The following is a 24,468-nucleotide window of genomic DNA, read 5'->3' on the forward strand; positions in this document are numbered from 1 at the left end:
CTTTAGCTGAGGTTGTGCTTGGGTGGTAGTGAGAATCCAAAAATCTAAGTTTAAAGGATATATTCCCACCTCTGGTTATTTAATATTTACAGGACAGTGCAATGGTATTGATTTAAAAAATTCTTTGTCTTTAGTGGATATAGTAGGCCGTTCATATAGAATACTACTTCCAACAACCATTATAAACAAGGTTAAAAAGATGAAAATAGCTCACTGAATAACAAACTAAAATTCCGTATTTATTTAACCATCAATAGACAAGCACCACCTGCCTACTACGTGCATGTCATTGGGTCAGGCATTTTGAGAAAAGAGACGATGGGAAAATATGACACGGACTCTAATGTGTGGTAGCAGTAACAGCTGATGTTTTAGAGGGTTAATTTATGAAGCAAAAATAATGTGTCATTTTATGTTAAATAAAAGGAGAAGGGATCCAGAATGAGGTATGAGGTAACAACTCACTCCTCCCTTAAAATCCTGTGTGATAGAGTTCTAGCCAAAGCTGGAGCCCTAGATGTTTGCCCCTGGGAATCCAAACCTGCTTCAGATGATGAAACAATAGAATATTATACCAAATACATGTGTGAAGATATTTATAAATATTCTCAAACTAATGACAGATTTTACATAAAATAAGTATCAATAGAAATGTTATTTGACCAGATAAGGGGTTCCACTACAGTGCTTGAGTTTGAGTATTTTCAGTAGAAATTTGTTTGCCTCCGTTCTATGCAGAACTTCTCCAAAATTCAGTATATGATAGATATCTGGGTTTACTACGTTCAGAACTCAAAGACGCAATTCTCTGCTATGCAGAGTTCTGCTCATCACCTTGCTCTCAGAGCTAGAAGTTAGCCTTTTTATCTCTCCTTCCTCAACCAGGCTCAATTTAGGACATAGATGTCAGCAACTAAATGTCAAAAACCTGATCTTTACTGTACCAGGCTCTGCCTTCTACCTTCACTGGATTCTAAGTGACTTGTGACTTCCAATAGATCACGCAGCCCACTCTCTCCTCTGCTTTAACTGTGCACTAGGATACCGTTGCAGCTACTGTACCAATGGCCAGACTAGTAGTCATGTAGACAAAATGGAAGTTGATTTCTGTCTCAGGCAGTAGCCGTCTAAACACAAGCAGTCAGTGGTTCCATGGATTCAGAAACCCTGACTCTTCAATGTTGTTTCTCTGCCATCCTCTCTTGGTCTGAGGTGGCTGTTCCAGCTTCTGCTACCACATCTGTATTCCAGCCAGCAGAAGGAGCATGCCTTAGAAATAGCATACATCACTTCCACTCACACCCCATTGGCCCTGATCTCATCATATAGACGTATCTACCTGCAAGGAAGTCTAAAAAATGTGCTCTTTAGCTGGGTGGACATATGCCCAACTAAAATATTCATTATCTTAGAAAAAGAAGACAATTGGCCCCTTAGCTTGAAAGTTTCTTTCATCTTGTAAAACATGTCCTAGAAGGAAAATACTTGGCTTAATGCATTTTGCCTCAGTGACCAGAAAATAAATGCATAGAGAAAGAGATCCAGCCAAGTCAGGGCCATTCACACTCAAAAAATTAAAAATTATGTTTATCTACAACTGTAGTATTTGTAGCAGCTCGCTTTGCTCAGAATTACTATTACGTTCTGATTATTCCATTCCTGACTTTTGGTGTTTTTTTTGGAAGTAGCAATAGGCCACAGACTAGTTTGTGGGTTGGTTTCTCCATCTTCTTGGGTCACTGAGAGCCGTCAATACTGCGTATTAATTCTCAAGATACTTCTCATAGACTTAGTGCTGTCTATCCAGACCCAGCCATGATATAATGATGTAACGTTCAGTGATTCTCAGTGGGCCGTGACTTAGAAGACTATTCTTAAAATGGCCCCTGTGTGCTCAGCTAAACTTTCCTTTGGAGAGAAAAACTCTCCAGTGCTAAAAGGAGCTAAAGATTAATCTGTAAAAAGGGGTGCCTCCATTTCTTTTCTTCCCACGGATGCGGCCCAACTTTGAAATAAAACAGCTCTATATATTGTTGATTCTGAGTTCACCAGTTCCTTTCTTGCTATCTGCTGTTTATCCAGTTACTTCCACCTAGCTCCTCCAGTTTCCCCTCCTCTCACCCACAAATACGGAAGCCTGGGGAGCCTTGTTTACTTTCTTAGCCACCCTTCCATTTAATAACACTGCTGTCCTTCACGGCGGTTTATCTCTCCATGGTCTTCTGGTCAAATCGAATAATGCATCCAAGTTACACTTCTCTTGATTGAGGACAAGTTTACCTGTCACCTAATTTCTTTTGAGAAAGGCAGGTCGTCATAGCCACGGTCACTGGCAGCTCCTAATCCAAAACAGCTCCATCTGCTTGTATTCTTGCAGTTTGCCAAGGTCATGGCACTTTATCGGGTTGTTTTGACTTAGCGTGATCTACACAATGCTTTGCTGAGTTGAAATAAGGCTTCTTTCAGCCGAGTCTCTTGTCTTCCCAGTAGCACCAAGGAGAATTTTGTGGGAGAGCCTGGTGGTTGAATTTTATGCTATCTTCTAATGTTACCTATCTCCCTAAATCCCTGCTTTTGTCTCCATCATTATTGTCTAATTCTCTTTCAATAGTCCACTTTGAATCTGCCGTTAATTTATTGAAATCCTGAAATCCCTTTTGCATTCACTGTTAGCCTGCGCAACCTCTTGGGGGTAACACATTGACTGACAAATACATTAAAGTAGTCCGTCTTAATTCATTCTCCAGAGTATCTCCTATAAATTACAAAGAAAGTCCTCTAGTTATAACACTGTGGGATTTGGGGAAATAAGTTCATCTTGAGCTTTCACAACACAATATTTAGCAGCTGCAAAGGCAAGGAAGACAAAGCTGCCAGGTCATCCCCTGGAAATCCCACAACACATATTTTTAATATTTGCATACTTATTTACATAAATTTGTATGCTCCATTCTAAAGGCACTGACTCCAATTATGTAAAATGAAACACCCAACTCTTCTTGATCTGAGGGTGGATAATCACACATTCCAGGCTTGCTTGCCTGCTGCCCAGAGTGATTTATCTGGCTTCACCCTCTCTGCTCCAAGACGTTTCCCTCCTTTATTCCTACCCTCTAATCATAACCATTAATGAAGTGAGTTATCATTTAGTTATAAGATTGGAGTTGGCTCCAAAATATTTTTTTTTCTATTATGAGCTTACATTGGAATCCTCTGTTTTGCAATTGGTGTTTTCACAACACCTTTCCTCCCCCAGTAGCAAGGAAACATTGGTCCTTGGTTCAGCTTGGGGCACCATAATTTGGGTGGTAGAAATCGCATCTGGGTCCGACTTGCAGCCTTTCACCCAACAGAAAGTTTTTTAGTAGTGAGTTTTGATTCTAGGCAGATCAACCATAGGCTTCAATTATCCACTCCAAACACTGCCTTCCATTGACTCCTGTAATTAAAGCTTGACTTTGCTTACATTTTTGGCATCATGTTTTCCCTCCAGGTGGATGGATGGATAACAGAGTTGATTGCAAAATGAATTCATTAAAGTATTTTACAGCAAGCATATTAATCCCAGAAGCCAGAGCTATGGGAAGAAAAGAGAGTAAGAGTATTCTTTGGGAGCAATTCCACTCAACTCAAGACAGTCCTGGTGTCACTGCACAGACACCCACCTGCTAACTCCACCCTGGCCGGGGAGGGAGCCCTGAGAATCACATAGTGAAATATCACAACCAAGAAAGGCCATACTGCACTTCATCTCCTTCTGTTCTCTGAAAAGCACTCCAAAGAGTCATTCCCTACCATTTTTATACTGCTGTTCATGTTTCTGATCAGGTCTAGGAAAACACTGAGTAAACTCAGGACTGTTTGTTGGATTGAAATGAAATTTCATCAAAAGAGACCCCTCTAGGGTTTATTGACTTCTGACCTCAGCCTTTGAAATGGCTTCTTTCCATCCGCATAAAGTGGTGGTCTCTTTAGAATCTCTATAAACAAAGTCAAACCTGGAGGGGTTGGAGGGGACAGAGGAGGGCAAGGCAGTGAATGTTGCAGCAGGTGCCAACACAATTTGTGACGTTCAGGGTGTGTTTTGTGTGTTTGTTGTTTTAATCTTTGCGCCAAATTATACTCCTCTCACTTAGAACTGAAGTCAGCAGAGGGGAAGTGCAGATCTCACTGAACACAAAGTACAGAAACTGAGTCCCAAGGAGCCTGGGTTGCCCCCTGCGAGGCCTGCGAAACGTCAGCCGCGCTGACAGCACGGGCAGGAGGCTTCCTGTTTCGCCGGGGTTTCACACTCTACAGACAGCTGCCATGGCAGGGCTTGCCGCCAAAGCAAAATTACCAGGAATTGCCAAGAAAATAGATTCATTTCCTCTTAAAAACTGCAAAAACTCTGGTTCTGCCTGCATATAAGTTGGAGGGAAAAGCCCTACTGAAAGAATTTGTTTCTGACTTGTTCCGACAGTGACTGTACTTCATCCCAGTCATTGGATTGTGTGTGGTCCAGAGATGCACCGCTGTAGCAAAGGAGAGGAAGGGGGTGGGTATGCCAGGTAGACTGTGGTCCTTCTGGTAAGGTGGGCCTGGAAAGTGTCCTTGATACACTCACTGAAATTTTGCTTCTCTTCTTGAGATATAACACTCCCTTCTTCAGCTCCCATTTCTTGAGATAAGCCAATCAAGGATGCATTTCCTCTAAGCTTACTATGTGAATTGTTTTTCATTTATTCATTCATTAAGCTTATTTGCATAATTTCTTGAGTGCTTGGATACACAGCAAACAAAACAGGTAAAAAAAAAAAATCCTTGCTCATGTGAATTTATATTACATCATTTAATCCTAGTGACAGTCCCATGAGGCAGGTACTATTATGATGCCCTTTTTACAGGTGACTTGCTCAAAGTCACACAGCCAGTGAACAGTAGGGCTGGGAGTGAGCCAGGCAGGCTGGCTACAGAGAGCCCACACTTCACCGCTGGGCTCTACACTCCCCAGTGGGCCCAATGGGTGTGAGTTCAGGTTCAGAACAGTAGCAATTCAGGCAAAAACCTGTAATTTCTCTTCTAGAGGCAAAGTCTTTCATTCCACAAGGTAGTTTACATAACAAATATGATTGAAAGAGGTAGTATTGTAGCTGGATTTCACACTAACACGTTGAAGGGAATCAGAATACGCCACCCCAAAATATGCCACTTTGGCATAAGGATTAGTTTGAGCTGAAAGGCAATTGAGAAACAGCAGATGCAGGAAAAGTTCTTTGCCCTCCCCCTTTCTGTCAAAAAGCAAGGGATAAATTTCCCTTTGTACAGGTAACATAAATTTGTAAAGGTGTCTTCCTTTTCCGTACCAGTTTCCTTTTCCGTCTTTTTTTTTTTTCCAGTTTAATTTGCATCACCCTGGGTATTGAACCTAAGAGAATAGAGGAAAACGTTTTCTTCTTCCCCTACAACGTAAATAACTAAAAGCACCCTTTTTCCTTTTAACAAGTTCTGATGGGCAGAGGAAGGTGAGTCAAAGAGCTGGGAAACCAGGACACTGAAGGGACTAGGAGAGGACATCATCAGGATGGAAGCAGAGACAGAGGCTGAGGAAAGGGAATCTCAGCTCAACATCTTGCCTAGGGCAAGTGAGACTAGGGCCAACCGAACACTTCAAGATTTGGATTTTATCAGCCACTTTTATGAGATCAATTTGATTATTTCATCTAAATAGCTCAAAACAAAAAGAAATAATAGCCAACAGGTTCAAATCATACTATTCAACAAGATAGGATTCATTCTTACTTTGCCAATTGGCTTCTCAATCAGAGGGCTTGTAAAGCAGACTGGAGTTATGCTGCTGTACATCGAAGGTTTCCATTGCTGTTCCTGTAAGAAAGGAAACAGAGAGAGAGAGAGAGAGATTTCAGGGACTTGGCTGTCTTTCCTGCTGCACACAGCCATTTCCCTGTTTCTCACAAGAGTGTCTCAAACACTTAAACTTAACAGTTGTCATACCCAAGTATGACAACTTGAAATACCCGAGTCAGCATTTTTGTATGGGCATCTTCAGTGTGCAGCCTGTGCAAACTCATTTAACCTTGTACAGGACATATTACAAAACCATTTATGATATTTCGAAGGAATTCATACACACATGGTGACATAAATGCAGAATATTTTCAGCCTAATCTGTTAAAGTATCTTCCTAGAACATAGATCAGACTGTGTGAATCCTTTAAAAAAAAAGTAACTTTACTAATATCTCATTGCATAAAAACACTGACCACAGTTAAACTTCTAGTTTTCAAATCTTTGATTCTATACGGGATGGTGTCCAAAGTTCTCTACCTGCTTCTCAGAGCCTTCCAAAATGTGGCTCTTTTTCAGTTTTTCAGCTTCAGCTCCAACTCACAATTTAACCTAAACTTCAAGCCACATTTGGTCCATGTGTTTTTCTTGAACAGACTCCGATCTATGCCTTTGTTTGTGCCGTTCTTGGTTCCCAAAATATCCTTTCCTCAATATCTGCCTATGATTACCTATCTGTCCCATAAAGCCCAGTTCATTTTCCCTAAGAAACATTTCACTGTTTTCCTCCACTTCTGACTAGAGTCAGAATAAATCTCTCCCTACCCCAGGATCCATGTGCTATTATTAGAGTACTTGTCACTGTCTGCTGGGAATGTGAGCTACTTAGGATGGGACTCATGTCTTAGTTATCTTTGTACCCTTCCCAGTCTAACACAGGTCTTATACGCTGCCGTGGTCTGAATGTCTGTGTCCCCACAAAGTCCATATGTTGAAATCCTAATCCCCAAGGTGATGACATTAGGAGGTGGAGCCTTTCGGAAGTGATTAGGTCATGAGGGCAGAGCCCTTCTGAATGGGATTAATGTCCTTATAAAAGAGATCCCAGAGAGCTTGCTTGCCACCTTTCCCATGCGAGGATACGAGAAGTCCGTGACCTGGAAGAGGGCCCTCACCCGACCGTGCTGGCACCCTGATCTCGACTTCCAGCTTCCAGAACTGTGAGAAATAAACTTCTGTTGATTATAAGCCACCCAGTCTGTGGTATTGTGTTATAGCAGCCCAAACAGACTAAGATATACATGTAAGTGCTGTCTATTAGAGTCATCTTTCCTTTCGTCAGCTGAATCTTTTTCTTTATATAGTCACTAATTTCCAAAACACCCCACCAGATCCAGCTCTCTCCAACCCCCAGCTCTCATTCTCACCACAGACATTTTTCACTCTCTTTTCGATCTTGTTAGCGGAGACATCAAGAGGCTCGTTACTGAAAAAAAAAAAAGTTAACTGCAGGTACCAATAATCCCATAAAATGAATATGACCTTTTAAAATGAATCAGCAAGTATTGACCCATCCCCACCTCCTGCTGTCCATTAATTGGCCATGTGTCTTGAGTGAAAGGAAGATTTTTCAGTGGTTGTAGCAAAGGAATGGAGTATGACCCTCTGGAATCTCTAACCCTGCTGTTACTAATTATCTTATCCTGGGCAAATTACTTGTACTTTCGACCCGGGTGGCCCTGCCTGTAAATGTGGTTTGTGTTATTTACACACAACTCACAGGGTATTTTGAGACTAATTGCGGAGATATCTGTGGCCTAGAAAGGCAAAGCATAATTCCCGGGTAAGAGGCCCTGCCGTTTACCCTCAGGAGAAGCCAAGCAAACCTCTGACTTCTTCCCATGGTCTGAAAACAGGGGTTATGGTTGGACTCCAAGGGATGTGGATTTCCGTCCATTAGGAGTTCAACTGAGATTAGCAACTCATTTCACAGGTCACGTTCCAGCCATCAAAGTTTAATTACTATCAAACCCCATGGCTCAGGTCCCAACCATGTCAGTGAATGCATGAATGAAAGTTCCAAAGGATCCAGTTACCAAATCTCACCTTTCAGAGATAAAAAGACCTTGAGTGGCACCAGGGAAAAGGCCAAAATATATCAACTTGAGACTGCAAGACTTTTTTTTTTCTTAACAAAAATAACAGGTTCAGTGTTGATGATCAGGACACATGATTCTGTTTCGAGGAAGTCAATCTCCAGATGCAGTAGATGAATCTGAGGAACTCTGCCCTTCGCTCTGAGGCTGGTCCAGTTGCTATGGCAACATGTAACCAGTTTTCTTAGGTTGTTGTGCAGCCTGATTTTCTTTAGGCTAAAGATTCCCTTGATACATTTGCTCTGGGTATACTTAAGACGAAAACAACCCAACAGTTGTAAACATAGATTTCTTATCTAGATATTATTTGTTTGGTGGGAAAATATGTGATGATTCTGGGTCATACACAGAAAGGAATTTCTGAAATAAAGGGTTCATATGCAAAGCACAGAGCAGTGTGGGGCATATAGTCATTACTAAGCAGCGTTTCCCTTTCCCTATCTCCTCTCCTCATTTCAGGCTTTCCACACAGGGTTTTGTGTTGTTGTTGGGGTGTTGAGTGGCTGGGGGCTGGTGTTTATTGTGGCTTCACATCTAACTCACCATTTGCTAAATGTGGGGGTGGGGGCGCTCAGAATGGACTTGGACAAAGTGGAATAAGAGAGAATTAGAGAAAAGTTGTTGAAGCCTCAGGCCCATCAGCCATCCTCCCCAGCTCTCTGCAAAATGAGGGCAACGTTGCCCCCTTAGCTGCTTCCCATAATAACTTCAGAGCACTCCTGAGAAGCTACAGAACTGCTCAGAGATCTCCACAGGAAAGGTACTCGTGTTACTTTTCTAAGACTGGATTCCTAAAAGGAGACCAAAGAAGCAGTTAAGGTCTTGAACTGTAATTACAACCTTCAGAGTTTGTCCTGGTGCCTGAAATATAAGAGCAACTCCTGGTGCAAAAGGACAGAAATAACCTAAGATTTTAAGGAGAAAGGACGCAGGGATCATCTGGCAGGCTCAGCCAGTTGACTGAGCATCACTGGGCAGCTCAAACAATCCTAATAGCTCTGAAGGAAAGAATGCGTCCTCCCTCAGAAATCTTGATTTTAGACTCCATAGAAAACACGGACGTTGATGTCCATCAACTGCCCGCCTCTCCTCCCCACACCTCGGGGCTCCAAACAATGTCTTCTGTTGTGAGAAGGAAGCAGATTCTGCCTTAAAGGTTGCCATCCCTCTAGCCAACCTCAGCCTGCAACTCATTATTTATCTGGAACAAAAATAACTGCACCTCGCATCTGCAGAGGACTTTTAAAGAACTGCTAACACAACACTTTAGCTGCTCCTCACAAAAGCCACGAGCTGTTTCTGGGACCTAGAATGTTGAGAGAACTGTGATATTTCAAACACTCTGTGGGAACTGAGGAAGAAGAAAGTTCTTGACAAAGGATGTGATAAAGATCATCACCATTGCTCTGGCCCCTGTTCTCTCTGGCTCCCCAACCTGAGGGTTGAGGCCAACCAGCAGGGATTTGGGTTCGCCCCACCCATCCCAGCTGGAGTTTTTCCTTGCAAGGGTCAAGCGCACAGACGCAGAGGTGAGGTGGCCTTGGGAAGGGAGGAGAACTGGGTGGAGGGCCGTTAAAGGTTGACTCACTCAGGCTTGACCAGACTTCCTCCCTTTTTCCACACTCCAGTACAATTTTGGTGAACTTAAGTAAACTGTGCAAACTGCTAAGTTTTCCTACTTCCTTTTGGGTTATTATCACAGCCTTACACCAGCTCCAATATATGAAAATCCCCTCCCCTCAAAACTTGAGAGCAGAGAAAGGGTCACAGGGGAGAACATGCTCACAAGCATTCTAGTTTTTAAGTTTTCTAGGCAGAATCCTGTTAGAGCTGGACCTGATTATACATTCTTCAGCACCTCCCTTGGTACCCATTTCCCTTAAATGCTCTGCTAAATTTTGCATTTAAATTTCCATTTCTTGGATGTTTTACATGCTGATTTTTAAAATGTCCCTTGTGCTTTTTCCTTCCTTCCCTATGTTTTATGCTTCTCAGTACCACCTGTACCTACCACAAGGCTACCATTATAAAGAACATTAAAACAAGTGCTTTCGAAACACTCAACAACGTTAATGGGACTTCTGAAAGATGGAGGCACATTCCCTTCACTACACTCTTGTTCCTCTGAATTTCTGGCCAGCCTTTATCCAAATGCATGTATATTTAGCCACAACACCACTCTGCATCACACTCTTACACATTTTCCACTTATCACGTTACATATTTTCTGTGTTGTTACGTAGTCCTTGGATTTATAATATTTACTGACATGATGTTCCATCAACAGAATAGAGTATAAGTATTTGATATCTTGATAGATATTTCGATTATTTCCATTTTTTCCCTCTAATTTTTTTGAAATTTTAAAAACACTTTTATTGATACAATTCACAGACCATAGAATTCACCCATTTAAAGTGCACAATTCAATGTTTCTTAGTATACTCGTAAGGTTGTGCAGCCATCACCATAATACAATTTTAGAATATTTTTGTCCTCTGCCAAAAGAAACACTTTACCTATTAGCAGTCATTCACCATCCCACCTGTTCCCTCCTCCAGCCCTAGGCAAGCACTAGACTACTTTCTATTCCTATATTTCTATTCTGGATATTTTATATAAATGGAATCATATAGTATGTGGTCTGCCATGACTTTCACTGAGAGTAATATTTTCAAAGTTCATCCATTATTTCTTCCTTTGCCAAAAATATTCCACTGAATGGATATACCACATTTTATTAATCCATTTCAGCTATTTCCACTTCTGGACTATTATGAATAAGGCATCTATGAACACTCAGTACAAGTTTTTGTAAGGGATATATGTTTTCATTTCTCTTGGTTATACACCTAGGTATGGAAATGCTAGATCATGAGGTAACTCTGTTTCACATTTTGAGGAACTATCAAACTGTTTTCCCTTGTAACTAATATCTATGCAAATACACTTGTTTTTTTGTCTTTTGAATCATTTCTTTAAAGTATATTTCTAGAAGTAGAGTTCCTGTGCCGAAAATATGAACATTTTTATGGCTCTTCTTATTTACTATCCAATTATTATTTTTCAAAAGGATTGCACTGGTTTACATAGCTGCCACTCATATATATATACATATATATATATGTATGCATGTCCAAACACACACATACACACAGACACACATGACTGTTTTTTCTATAAAGCAAACTTATGAGGAAGATGCCACAATTAACCTTGTATTCATAGATGAAGACACTAAGGGCCACAGAGGTTAGGAACTCAGCGTCAGGTGACCAACCAAATAACGCAACACTCCTTTTATAGGCTTTATTGGCTTCAACTGTCTGTACCCAATATGTCCCTGGTTTCAAGGAGTAATTGCTGACTATGTCTCTATCCTGTAATTTCTTCAGCTTATGTCACAGTGAAATAATAAGCATGGAGTCAGAGGCACGAGATCAAATTTTAGCTCCATAACTTGCCAGCTTTGAGATCTTGAGTAAGCTGCTGAATCATGCTAAGCCTCAATTTCTCTAAATGTAAAACAGGATGATACCTACATCATAGGCTCATCTGGAGGATTTAAATTAAAATTCGGCTCAGCCAAAGAAACTTACATAATAAGTGCTAATATTACTTTTCATGTTAATGATGAAAAGTTTTATTGTTATTCTTCCTTAGTGCCCTCTTCAGAGTGAAATATTAGGTATCTATGAATCTCTATCATAATTTAATAAATAGATTTCCTCCCCTAGTATCAATCAACAAATTATGCTCTGAGTACTATAAGCTTAGCTCTGTGCTAAGTTTATAAGAATTTATATACAAAAATATTGATAAGATAAGTAATGTAAAGGTTTATAAAAATGTTTCAATAAAAATTACAATTGTAGATTATAACAATTATAGAAGGTACAAATAGATTATTTAAAAGTTTATTAAGTAAGTTTAAATAGGTATACTTATTCTTTAATTTAAAAAATATTTGAAACTTTCACATTATAAATCATAATTATAAATTTTAAATTTATTTAAAACAAAACACAAAGTCTATAAAATGAGTAAATATTTCAAATATTTTCAAAAAGTAATCAATTACGAGTTAATAAAATACACGTAGGTGCATACAAGTAAATGCTTATAAAATAAGTATATGTCTGGCTCTAAGGACCTTATGAATAAGATAACAATGATAAAGTGGGAAGAGGCTTGGCCTCTGAGTCTGAGGACTTGGATCTGAGAACGGCTTTGATACTTTGATACTTACTTGACATATGACCTCTTTGGGGTTCCATTTCTTCAGCAGTAGGAAGTATAGCCTACAATTTGCTTTTTTTTTTTTTTTAGAAGATCCAATAAGGCAATAACACTCAATCAACAATACATAAAAATTATATATCTCTTTGGAAACTCAAAAACAAGTTGTGATACTTACACCACACAATGGTCCCTTCACTTGTGTGATATGAACCCTAAATTCTCTAGGAGTTCAGAAAAGATAGGAAGGAAAATGAAAATGGGAAGTCATCTATTCAAACATGAGTAAACATCACATTGGAGAAGAAATAGTTCTCCATAGTTCCCACATGTTACTGGAGGTCAACTTCATACTCTGGATGACTCCAGAAGTATGGGCTCTAAGAGGTCCAGATCTAAACTGATCACAATGGAGCTTCCAACAGGAGGGAGGGAGGAAGGTGGGAATGGTGTAACCTGCGTCTCTGCAGATGGGGGCTGCTCGGAGACAGGCAGCAAATTTGGGGAAAGGTATCAGTGGGTAAGAGGCATGTTATAGGCTGAATTGTGTCCTCCCCAAATTCATATATTGAAGTCCTAACTCCCAGTACTTCAGAATGTGATGGTGTTTGGAGGTAGGGTCTTTAAAGAAGTGATTAAGTTAAAATGAGATCATTAGGGTGGGCCCTAATCCAAATGACTGGGGTCTTTATAAGAAGAGGAAACTTATACACAGACACACATAGAAGGAAGATCATGTGAAGACACAGAGAGAAGACAGCCATCTACAAGCCAAGGAGAGAAGTCTCAGAAGAAACCAACTCTGTGGAAACCTTGATCTCAGACTTCCAGCCTCCAGAACTGTCAGACAATAGATTTCTGTTCTTTAAGCCATACAGTCTGTGGTACTTGGTAATGGCAGCCCTAGAAAATAAATCCAAGGCATCCTAGCAAAACAGAATCAATATCAGGGGGAAGGGTTTTTAGGACAAAAGGCTTTTGGGGGATTTTAGGCAGTCAGCATAGGAAAGGATCCCAAATGCACTGGGAAGAGGGTGCTGACAGTGACTGGTGACAAAGCACATGCAGAGGTTTGAAGGGGTGGCATTCTGTACCTCAGTACTGAGCAGGTCCCGGGGATACTCAGGTGAATAAGATGCCATTGTACCCTCAAGGAGCTCCCTCAAGTCTAGTGGGAAAGAGAGGTAAATAAATAATACTCAAAGGGAGCATGCATATTAAGGACATAAGTGTGCAGAAGATGCAGTGGGAGCAAAGGAGGAGCATGCAGCCCAGCCAGGAGAGGAGTTCCTGTGGCCAGGAGGCTTCCAGGAGGAGGCAGCGCAGGAGCTGAGTATAGGAGGGCAGAACAAAAGTTAGGTGGACAAAGAAGTGTGGAGCGGGGAGGGGAGGGAGCATCTGGGGATGTGAAAAGAGGTTTATGGTATTTCAGGAAAAGGAAACATCATGAGTGCAAGAGGCATGGAATAAAAAGAAGTGTTGAGTTTTTATGTGAACCACAAATAATTTGGTGCTGATAGATCTTACAGAGTGAGACAGAGGTGGTGAGAGATGGCACAGGGAAGGTAGGCACGAGGCACGTGAGTCTTATAGAACAATGTTTGAATGGATTGCTAGGCCAGCAGGTGGGAACATGCATTTGAGGAGAGAAGACTGTAAACTAGGTAACTCTCTAGGCTGCTGTAGTCACAAACCAGGGAAGATAGGCTAGTACCTAAAAATCTGGACTAGTGAAGTAGCAGAAGGGCTAGAAAGAGGAAAGACTTAAGAAAGAGTTTGGAATTAAAATCATCAGAACTTACACATTGCTTGGAAGTGGAGGTTGAGCTAGGAATGATTACTTGCAGGTTTCCAGGAGTAAGGAAGTGGAGACAAGGAGCACAGACTCTGACAGGACTCCAAGAGAAGGGAAGGACTTGGTGAGAGTGTAGGGGAGGTGCAGAGAGGGAAGTCTGCCTGTATCAGGTTATGCCTTGGGCATCAAAAGGCACAAAGGGCACTCACCACTTTGGAGTTCTGATGTTAAATGTATCAGTCTTTGATGTAAATTTGGTACTACATTTTGACCTTAACCTGCTTTCCTGTCTCAACTTGAACTTTTTGCTGCAGCTGAAATTTTCTGCTCTTTCATGCATACACTCTGCTTCTTTATTCCTCAGTTCTCTCTCACACCTTCGCCGGCCCTTCTCACAGACCCTGGCTCCGCTATCTACTAACTGTGGGAACACGGGCAAGAGCTTCATCTTTCCAAACCTTAAACTTCCTCATACAGAAAATGAGAATAATGACAACGCCCACTGAACAATACAGAAAATGAGAATAAAGACAATTTCCACTGAACAAGGTTGTTGTGTAGGTTAAATGTAAAAAAATACCAGGTTCCACAGAAGCACGAGGAAAGACGCTCTAATCCAGACTTGAAGCTGGAGAGGGATGAGGATTAGGGAAATCAGGAAATCTTCACAGAAGTGGCAAGCTTCTATCTACTTTCACTCATAAACATCTCTTCCTTGGACTTCTGGAAGATTCTCCATTCTTGCTCTCCTCAGATCTTTTATCCACACTACACCTGAGAGATTGAGGGAACTATTAAAAAACAAATTGAATTTGTGATCCGCCTGCTCTACTCCCTTCGTCCTTAAACCAAACACTTCACAGGTAAATGCTCTTAGACGCAAACTAAAATTTCATCTCGGCCTACAAGGCCCTTCCTGGTCAAGCCTCTTCCTACCTCTCCTAACTCATATTGCACCATTTTCCTCCTTTTGGTGCCTTGAATGTCGGGTTCTCTTCTGCCACACAATCTTTGCTTATGCTCTACTCTCCTCCAGAAGAACTCTCCCACTCTCTGGTATCCCACTCAACCTCCTCACTTCCCTTCCTAAATTACTCCAATTCTCCCTTCAGTGTGCAGCTCAACTGTAATTTCCACTGGGTTATATTCACCTCCTATGCTCTCATCCTACAAAGCAGTTCTCCTTTGTAGCCCTCATCAAAGTTGTCATTGATTTGGGTATTTTTTTTTTTTTACATATATTTGTTTGACTTTTCATAAGAAAGCACCTATTATGTGTCTCCACTCCCCATGACTCTAAGCTCCCCAAGGCCAAGGCCTTCTCTATTCTTGTCATCACCGTGTCCCCGACTCGAGCACAGTATCTGGCGCATCATAGGCACTCAACAAATATTTATTGAGTAAATAAATGAAGTTAAACGAACAAATGGATGAATTCCTAAGACAATTCTCAAAAGACGAATAAGAGAGGGACAGGCAAAGAAAATGGGGTAGTTTTCCAGGCAGTGGGTTAATACACACAGAGAGAGAGATGACAGAGCAAATGCATTTGAATAATTGCAAATTGTCTGAAAGGTCATAGGGTGCCTCGGAGGCTAGAGCAGTGGGCAGAGCCAAACCATGAAGGACTTTGATTATCATGAATATATGAAAGAACCAGCAACATATTTTAGGCAAGGAGCACCTGGAATTGTTATATGCTCTATGAGGATCACTTTGGTGTCACGGTGAAGAATGCATTAGAAGAGTGTGAGGTTGGAGGCCCAGAGATCAGGCAGAATCCTAGGAGCAGAAATAAGGTGATGACATTTGGGGATGTAGAGAAGAGGGTGGATTTAGGAGAATCAATCTATTGCTCTCATCACAGCTAATTGCTGAACAATATTAAAGGTTGTTTTTTTACGTGACTTGGCTCTTTGCCGGTGCTTAGCGTATGCCCTCCCTCCATCTTGTATATATATCCTGATGTTGAGTTAGCATTGTGTCTTTGTGTTCCCAAATAAAAGAAGAGACTGGAGGTGCCTCTAGAGTTTGAGTGGCGAATGGGAAAGGAAAGGTGTCAATCAAAGGCATAAAGACCTGCACACTGATTGGGGATGCTGAGTCTCCCCTTAACTTTTAGACTATGTTTAGACATGTTTTTGTCCCATGACAAAGGAACAAAATGTCACAGGTAATGTGAATAATCAAGATATAAATAAGCCATACCAGATACCCTTCTGGATGACATTTTGGCAACAAAATACTTCATTATAGTTCCACTCTGACATTCAGGGCCAGCTCCACAGGTGTATGACCTGTGCAGTAGCACAGAACTCAGTGCTGAGAAGAGCCCCATGTTGGCATAATGCTCTGTGGTTGCCATTTAAAAATTCTTAATAATTTTATCTTAAAACTTTGTTTTGTAAGTGAAATCCGATGGGACAATGGAGGATGCCCATGCACAGAGGAGATACGCACAGTACGTGTGTCTGCTGCTCCTTGCCACCGCATTTGCACATAGTGTTTGCAATGTCCCATAAGCATAAAATCCCAGTGGAACCACAGTGCGTGGGAGTTCTGAGAGACTCAGTGCAAGACAAGGTAAGTGTGTTATGTCTACAACTGAGTAAACAAGGACGCTGATAATCCTGAGAGACCATGCTTTCCATTTGAACCTGCACTTGCTTTGAATACAACATGAAGATAATGGTGTTTTAAGAAACACGAACAACCAAGGAACCCTATCATATCCTTCTTTACTCACGTTACTCTCCTGTAATCTCACCATTTACGCTGAAAATAATGATAATGAAGGAAAGGAGAAGACAGGGCCATCCATAGTTTCTTTTCCTCTTAGTCCTTCATTCCTTACCAATAAGCCAAAAGTAGAAAGTTAGTAGGATACGTGTGTATCAAGAAGTGGAATAAAAACACTTAAGTTAGTGGTGCTGTGTGTCCACTGTTCTGGTAGAATGAAATACTCATGTATGCACAAGCTACTAGATATTAATTGCATAATTGCAGTGAGTCTGCATACAAGTTAAATGCTCTTATATTTACATTTAAAGCTGACATTTCACAATATAGAGATAAATGATAAAATTCATACTAATAATTTAAGACTTCTTTACTTAGAATGACAATAAATAGCAAATAAAAAGCACCATGACAAGGTGAGAGAGAGACTGCAGAAGAAAGGAAAACTCTTTATATTTTAGTACATTTAATGGTATTTTTTTTTCCACTTTTTGAATCAAAGGTCCTGCAGGTACATTTTTCAGAGGGCCCTGCAGTTAATGAAGCCAGCCCTGCTAAGCCCAGCCATGTACCAAAGAAGAGGCAAGAGAGTCACCAGCCCTGTTGGTAAGCAATTAAAAAAATAACTAAAAAAATTCAACTGTATTTTACAAACTGGTTTGTCCATATAAACTGCCAGGGTGTGCAAGGCCTCGTAGGTGCAATTTAATCTGTTAGGCAACTTTATCTTGATATAAGGTGAGAGGACTATGATAAACTGTACTTGATACATTACAGCATTTTTCCCTCACCAGGAGCTCAGGTAAAATACAAGTGACAAAGATAGTCAAATCGGATCCCAAAATCACTAAAAACGATCTGTTTGAAAATGTATGAGCTTCATCTGGTCCAAGCGCCTGTCAATACTCTAAGAATAGGCTCAAGCTAAGCTTTGGATTCTGAGACTATACAGACAAAATTTCTGTTCTCAAGGATGAAATCAATTAACCTTAGCGTAAATTTTACGCAATGCTAAAATAGTAAAAAATGAAAATATCCACACATCCTTTATACTCAAATAGAACTTTTAAGGAAAAGGAAATAAGCCTTTGTTCTCACATATTCAGGCTTCTCTCTGTTCCCCAAGCAGATACATTTGGGCTGCTACTCTTGTATCTTCCTTATAGTGACTCTTGGATTCATTTTTCAGCTCTGAACATAGTAAAGTAAAAGATATCTTAATCTCTCCTTAAAGCCAAAAGATTGCTCAGAATTACTCTAATATTTCTAAGCAGTATGTACAGTAATAACATTTCCAAACATTGACTAGTCATCCTAAAAGTTTCTTGTGTTACTAAAAATTAAGTGTGGTCAGGTGGCAGATCACAGATGGAGCCATAACCCATGGGCATAATTCTCACAGAGAGCATTGATAGGAAATAGAGCAAAGAGAAGTAACCAATGACTGCCATTGAGACAGGGGTGCAGTGGAGTACCTGATACTGCATCTGTCCCATCACTGAATCTTGGGGTTCCCTGACCACATGTTATATGACACAGAGATTTATGAGCCAAAAGCAGCCCTCTCCATTTTAATCTCCAGTTTAATAGGGCAAAAAAATAAATAAACATCCCTAAAAATGTTGTCCACGTTGTAGACTCTACACCATGTAATTGATATTATTTTAGGTATTTAAATGTTATTTTGGTTGTAATTCTCAGGAACAGGAATGGTGTTTTATGGAAGCAGTTATTGACTCCCTGATGACAGGGGAGCCCTCTCCGGGCTGCACTTTGGCACAAGACAGGGTGACTCCCACTTGGGTGGTGACTTGGATAGGTGACTCCTGCTTACCCAGGGAGGCATCTGCTGTGGGGCTCATGGCACAGCATTGTGTGTTCATTTTACATTTCAATAATTACGTCAGCTGTTAGATTTTCTTTATTAGATGTGATCCATTATCCAAACTGCATTCAGATTGAAGAGCACAGAATTTAGCGTCAGAAGATCTGAGTTTGAGACTTTTTTCTTTTTGATTCCCCCTCTAAAAAGTAAAGACACTACTATCTTTTCTCTTCCCTGCCCTGCCCCACTCAGCTTTGTTATGAATGTCTGCTCTGGTCACACACAGTGATAGAGGCATTTCTGACACTGTCTTTAATTCTTTAACTAAAGACTTTTTAAATTAAAAACTGTCTTTAATTTGAAGCAATACTCCCCATGAGATAAAGCAAATGAGCACGACTTACAAACTAGAACTTATAGTACCACATAAATGTTAGTTTCTCTCAAATAAAAAAATAAATAGAATTTACAGTAACATTTATTTCTGTAGAGATGATGTATGCCAATGACATTTTTATTTGAAATCTTATTATGAAAGGTAAAAAGTAAAAAGCAGACAGGTTTTAGGACATGGAGTCACCTCTGCCCCTTGTCTCTTAGTGGGTCTGACTTTCCTCTCACATCTCTGATCAAGGCAGTCTGGGGCTTCCCAGACTTCTGAGGCCAAGGTAGATACAAGTTTTCTCTACCTCCCTTGGGACGGACGGTGTCCTTCTCAGCAACCTGGAGGCCAATCCAAACCCCGTCCAGGTGGAAACTCCTCTCCGTCCTTGCCTCAAAGGAAGCCACCATCCTGATTTCTAACACCACAGGTTCCTCCTTCCCCATTCTTGAACTTCATATATTCGAAATTATACAAAAAATATTTTTTTGGATCTGCACTCTTTTCCTTAACATTATGCTTTTGAGGTTCACCACGCCATTGCGTATGGCTATAGTTCATTCACTGTCATTGCTGTGCAGTATTTCATTCTGCAAATATATCACAATTTCTCCACTTCACTGCTGATGGACCTTTGTAGTGTTTCCAGTTTGGAGCTATTATACATAATCCTGCTGTGAACATTGTTACCCATGCCTTTCGGTGCACATATTTATATTTTTCTATGTGGTATAAAGCTGGTAGAAGAATTGCTAGATCATAGATTTATATATTCCATTTTAGTAGACAATGCCGAATAGTTTTCTAAAATGGTTGTACCAACATGCACTCCATCAAATTTATACTTCCTCCAGAAATATTTTTAATACATTTCTTTTTTTGCTTATATTAGCCAGAGCTGGTTTTTGTTGCTTGCAAATAAGACCTTCATAAGACATGTGATAAACCTGGAGAGGAGTATTACAGGCTGAGAATAGCAAGGAGAAAGGCCCTGAGGCCACTAGATAACTACCTTATATTGACTATTTACTAAGCAGATACTGTGCCTAAGTGTTTACACACACACACACACACACACACACACACACACACAGATGGACAGACGGATAGATAAAGAGAATCTCAGTTGATCATTCTTACTTGACAGTTCTACGCCAAGCACTGTGTTAGGCAAAACCCTATGAAGTAAGTATGATTCACATTTATGCAGATTGGGAAACTGACATTTAATTAATTGCTTAAGATTATTTATATATAATGACAAAGCAGGAATTTGAACCCAAGGTTGTTTGGCTCTAAAAGCTATGCTGTTCACCAATATATCACACTCATACTGCTTTGTTTTAAAGCCAAAAATGGTTTTTTAAAAATCAAAAATAGTTGATTCATTTATGAAGAGTATTTAGAGCAGATTCTGTTAACTCTAAATGACATCAAACAGCACCAACCATCTTCCAGGGTTCTTTATTTTTCCCAGTGTCTATGTATAGCATCCTAGGCAAGATGGTGGATGTGTCATGGAAAGGATGGAACATTCAAGGGAGTGGAGAGCATGACAAATTATTTGCCAATGTTCTTCACTTACTGGCGGCTGCTGATGCTGCATTCCAAGTCTGCCAAAAGGAGAGTCTTAGGTAATAATGGTAACTCATATTCGTAAAATGTTTTACATTATAGGTCAGAATGCTGCTAGGTCATAAATAGTGATGTTTCTTCACCACCTACACTCAAGTCTTTTTTTTAAAGATGCCATTTTTTCAGGGTGAGTACAGAGTAGAGAAGGAATATAATTTTATATTCTGTTATGTTTGATTTTATTTTATTCTTACAAATAACACTAAATTTGAACCAGCTTATCAAAATACTGAACTGATTTAATCTGTAAGAATTTTACAGATTGTAAGATGAATGTGTTTTGGTTGGTTGGTTGGCTGGCATTATTGCTGCTGTTATGTTGGTGGTAGTTTTTTTATGTTTGATTGGCATAAAGTGTTACTGGTCCATGGCTCCTGATAAATGCTTCAGGGACATTTTTATTAAAATATAGAGTTATCCTTCCTTGGGTGGGTGGAATTTCTCTCAATTCTCTTTTTAAGTTTCTATGATTTTAAAACATAGATAACATTAGAAGAAAATTTTAAAATTGAATAGATTTGGTACACACCAAGGGCATTTCTGCATATGATGTAGCTATAGTTATAAAATCATGTCACATCAAAAGGCAACATTGGAATCCACTTAGAAATCAGTAGTAAAAATCAACCCCTAAGAAGAGGCTTCCCTTGGCCAAATAGAGAGGGCTAGAGTAGAGCAATAAGAAGAGTTGAAATATTTTCTCTTGGCTTCTTATTTAATTACATTGTTTCCTAAGCCAATTCTCTTTTGAACAGTCTTCTCTAAAAATTACTATCGAGCAGACAGTTACAGTATCACCTGCTGCCTGCTGCTTATAATTGACAAGTGATTGCTAGATGCAAATTGTGTAATTAATCAGCCTTGAAGAGAAGTGAAAACTGCCCTCCATCCAAACGCAAAGCTAGTTTTTGGTGTTGGTACTTTCCATTTTTGCAGCTTGGGCTGATGTCAGCACATGCATACCAGCTGCTGCTCTCACTGGGGCCCCTTCAGCCTTCAGAATGTGGGCAGCTGACTCCTTCACACATTACACCAGGTGAGCCTCAACACCTTCATGTGCTTCATCCTCAGTCACATTCACAGGCAAGGAAATGCCTCCCCATCGTCAGGGAAAGGCAGCCTCTTCTGAAGAAGGGCAGACATGCAGCAGATGCAAAGCCCACCTGTGCAACACCAGGGAAATGTAAACCCTGGTGTTGAATTCAAATAACACTCTCTTTCTTTCCAATCCTCAATACTTTGAATGAACAGTTTAGTCTTTCTGAGTGTCTCCACCATTTAATTCATAATCATAAAAAAAAGATGACTTCTGAACCATGAAAATGTATTTGATAGTTCAAGACAGATTGACGTAGAATTAAGCTCTTGATAGAGAACAATCCAATTAGGCTTTGAATTTTTTTAAAAAAAGGATCCATCTAAGAAACTCAGAGGATAAGCCACCCCTGCAGGTTTGGAACCTGGTATTTTAGTTTCACCTGCCAACCTGGTGTTTAGTTTCTCTGAGTCACCCTCCCTCTAATTCCTCATTCCCAATGTGTGATTTTAATGGATTTTCTTTACTTAAAGTCTTAAGGAAAGTTAAAAACACAAATAAAACGTGGCAAAGCAGCCCCTATATTCTTCTTAACATCCTCTTTTTAACTTCAGATTTACCCTTTAATATTAGTGTGTGTATACAAATAGAAAAACAAAAGTTGATCCACCTTAACTCATCCTTACATTTGGTCTATATCTGGACTCTGCTTGATCTAGCATGATAAGAATGAAGAAATTTTAGTACCTGACCACCAAATAATGACAGAAAGCATTATAACAGAATTCATCGAGTAAGGAAAAGTTGTTTTCTCAATTTTTATCCAGGAGACTCCCCCTGCTCTTTGGCTGAATTTGAACACTGGTCTCAATGAAATCTATTTGTTTTGGCTGAGTTTTGGAATCTAGCTAAGGTCAGTGTTAACATTAACTAAGAATTCAGCTTAATATTAAACCTTGTAATGGACTAAGAGGATTCACTTACTTGATTACTTTTTAAAGGTACCATCCACATACTTGAAAGGTAGCTCTGAATTGTGTCAATATATGTGAAAATCACGTGGCAGATGCAGATGTTTACTTGCTGTTTGTGATCTACAATGTCAGTCCAATGCATGCGTCCTGATTTGAAGGGTCTGAGAATTCTCATACACTCTGAGAATGACTTTGATTTGAAAATGGGCTACACTGAAAGCAGCTGTCAACTGTAGCCATGCCCATTTGCTTCAGTCTCCTGAAGTGTGTGTGTGTGTGTGTGTGTGTGTATGTGTACAAATAAAAATGAAAATGACTAGAAGGAAGCTACAGTAATCAAGATGGTGTGATATTGGCAAAAGAATAGAAAAAAATAAATCAATGGAACAGAATAGAGAGCCCAGAAAGACCCACATAAATACACTCAACTGATCTTTGACAAAGAAGCAAAGGCCATACAATGGAGCAAAGATGATCTTTTCAACAAATGGTGCTGGAAATACTGGACACTTACGTGCAAAAAAGTGAATCTAGACATGGACCTTACACCCTTTACAAAAATTAACTTAAAATGGATTACAGACCTGCATGCAAAACACAAAACTATAAATTTCCTAGATGATAACATAGGAGAAAACCTAGATGACCCTGAGTAGGGCGATGACTTTTTAGATACAACACCAAAGGCACAATCCACAAAATAAATAATTGATGAGCTGAACTTCATTAAAATTAAAAACTTCTGCTCTGTGAAAGACAATGTCAAGAGAATGAGAAGACAAGCCATAGACTGAGAGAATATATTTGCAAAAGACACATTTGATGACGGATTGTCATCCAAAACATACAAAGGACTCTTAAAACTCAATGATAAGAAAACAACCAGTTTAAAAAATGGGCCAAAGATCTTAACAGACATCTCACCAAAGAAGATATACAGATGGCAAATAAGCAGATGAAAAGATGCTCAACATCGTATGTCATCAGAGAAATGCAATTAAAACAATGAGACAGGGGCTGGCCCAGTGGCCTAGTGGTTATGTTTGCACGCTCCACTTCGGTGGCCCAGGGTTCATGGGTTTGGATCCTGGGTGCGGACCTACACACTGCTCATCAAGCCATGCTGTGGCGGTGTCCCACATACAACATAGAGGAAGATTGGCACAGATGTTAGCTCAGGGACAATCTTCCTCACCAAAACAACCCCAAAAACCAGAAACACATCACTACACATCTATTAGTATGCCCAAAATTCAGAACACTAACACCACCAAATGCTGGTGAGGATGTGGAGCAACAGGAACTCTCATTCATTGCTGGCAGGAATGGAAAATGGTATAGCCCCTTTGGAAGACAATTTGGCAATTTCTTACAAAACAAAATATACTCTTACCATATGATCCAGCAATCACACTCCTCGGTGTTTACCCAAGGGAGCTGAAAACTTATGTCCACACAAAAACCTGCAAACAGATGTTTATAGCAGCTTTATTCATAATTGCCAAAATTTGGAAGCAACCAAGATGTCCTCCAGTAGGTGAATGGATAAATAAACTGTGGTACATCCAGACAATAAAATATCATTCAGGGCTAAAAACACATGAGCTATGACACCATGAAAAGACAGGGAGGAAACTTAAATGCATATTACTAACTGAAACAAGCCAATCTGAAAAGACTGCACACTGTATGATTCCAACTATACGACATTCTGGAAAAGGCAAAACTATGGAGACAGTAAAAAGATCAGTGGTTGCCAGGGGTTGGAGGAAGGGATAAATAGGCAGAACAGAGAGGATTTTTAGACCAGTGAAACTACTCTGTATGATAATATATGATGATGTATACATATTATCATGTTATTATACACTTGTCCAAACCCATGGAAGGTACAACACCA

General features: G+C 40.0%; 1 protein-coding gene across 7 annotated transcripts in view; it reads right to left on the reverse strand.

The window, feature by feature from the left end:
• RASGEF1B (RasGEF domain family member 1B) overlaps positions 1-24,468 on the reverse strand; it is a 563,361-nt gene that overhangs the window by 138,045 nt on the left and 400,848 nt on the right. For 4 of the 7 annotated variants that reach the window (XM_058547356.1, XM_058547355.1, XM_058547361.1 and 1 more), the window contains one exon: positions 5,782-5,865. In XM_058547356.1, coding sequence (XP_058403339.1) covers positions 5,782-5,865 — 84 coding nt within the window. Of the gene's footprint in view, positions 1-5,781; positions 5,866-7,214; positions 7,274-14,557; positions 14,752-16,744; positions 16,935-24,468 lie in introns of those variants that run through there. The other 3 variants (XM_058547358.1, XM_058547360.1, XM_058547359.1) reach the window with 3 other exon arrangements.

The sequence above is a fragment of the Diceros bicornis genome, chromosome 8 (assembly GCF_020826845.1).
Source record: "Diceros bicornis minor isolate mBicDic1 chromosome 8, mDicBic1.mat.cur, whole genome shotgun sequence".
Lineage (NCBI taxonomy): Eukaryota > Metazoa > Chordata > Mammalia > Perissodactyla > Rhinocerotidae > Diceros > Diceros bicornis.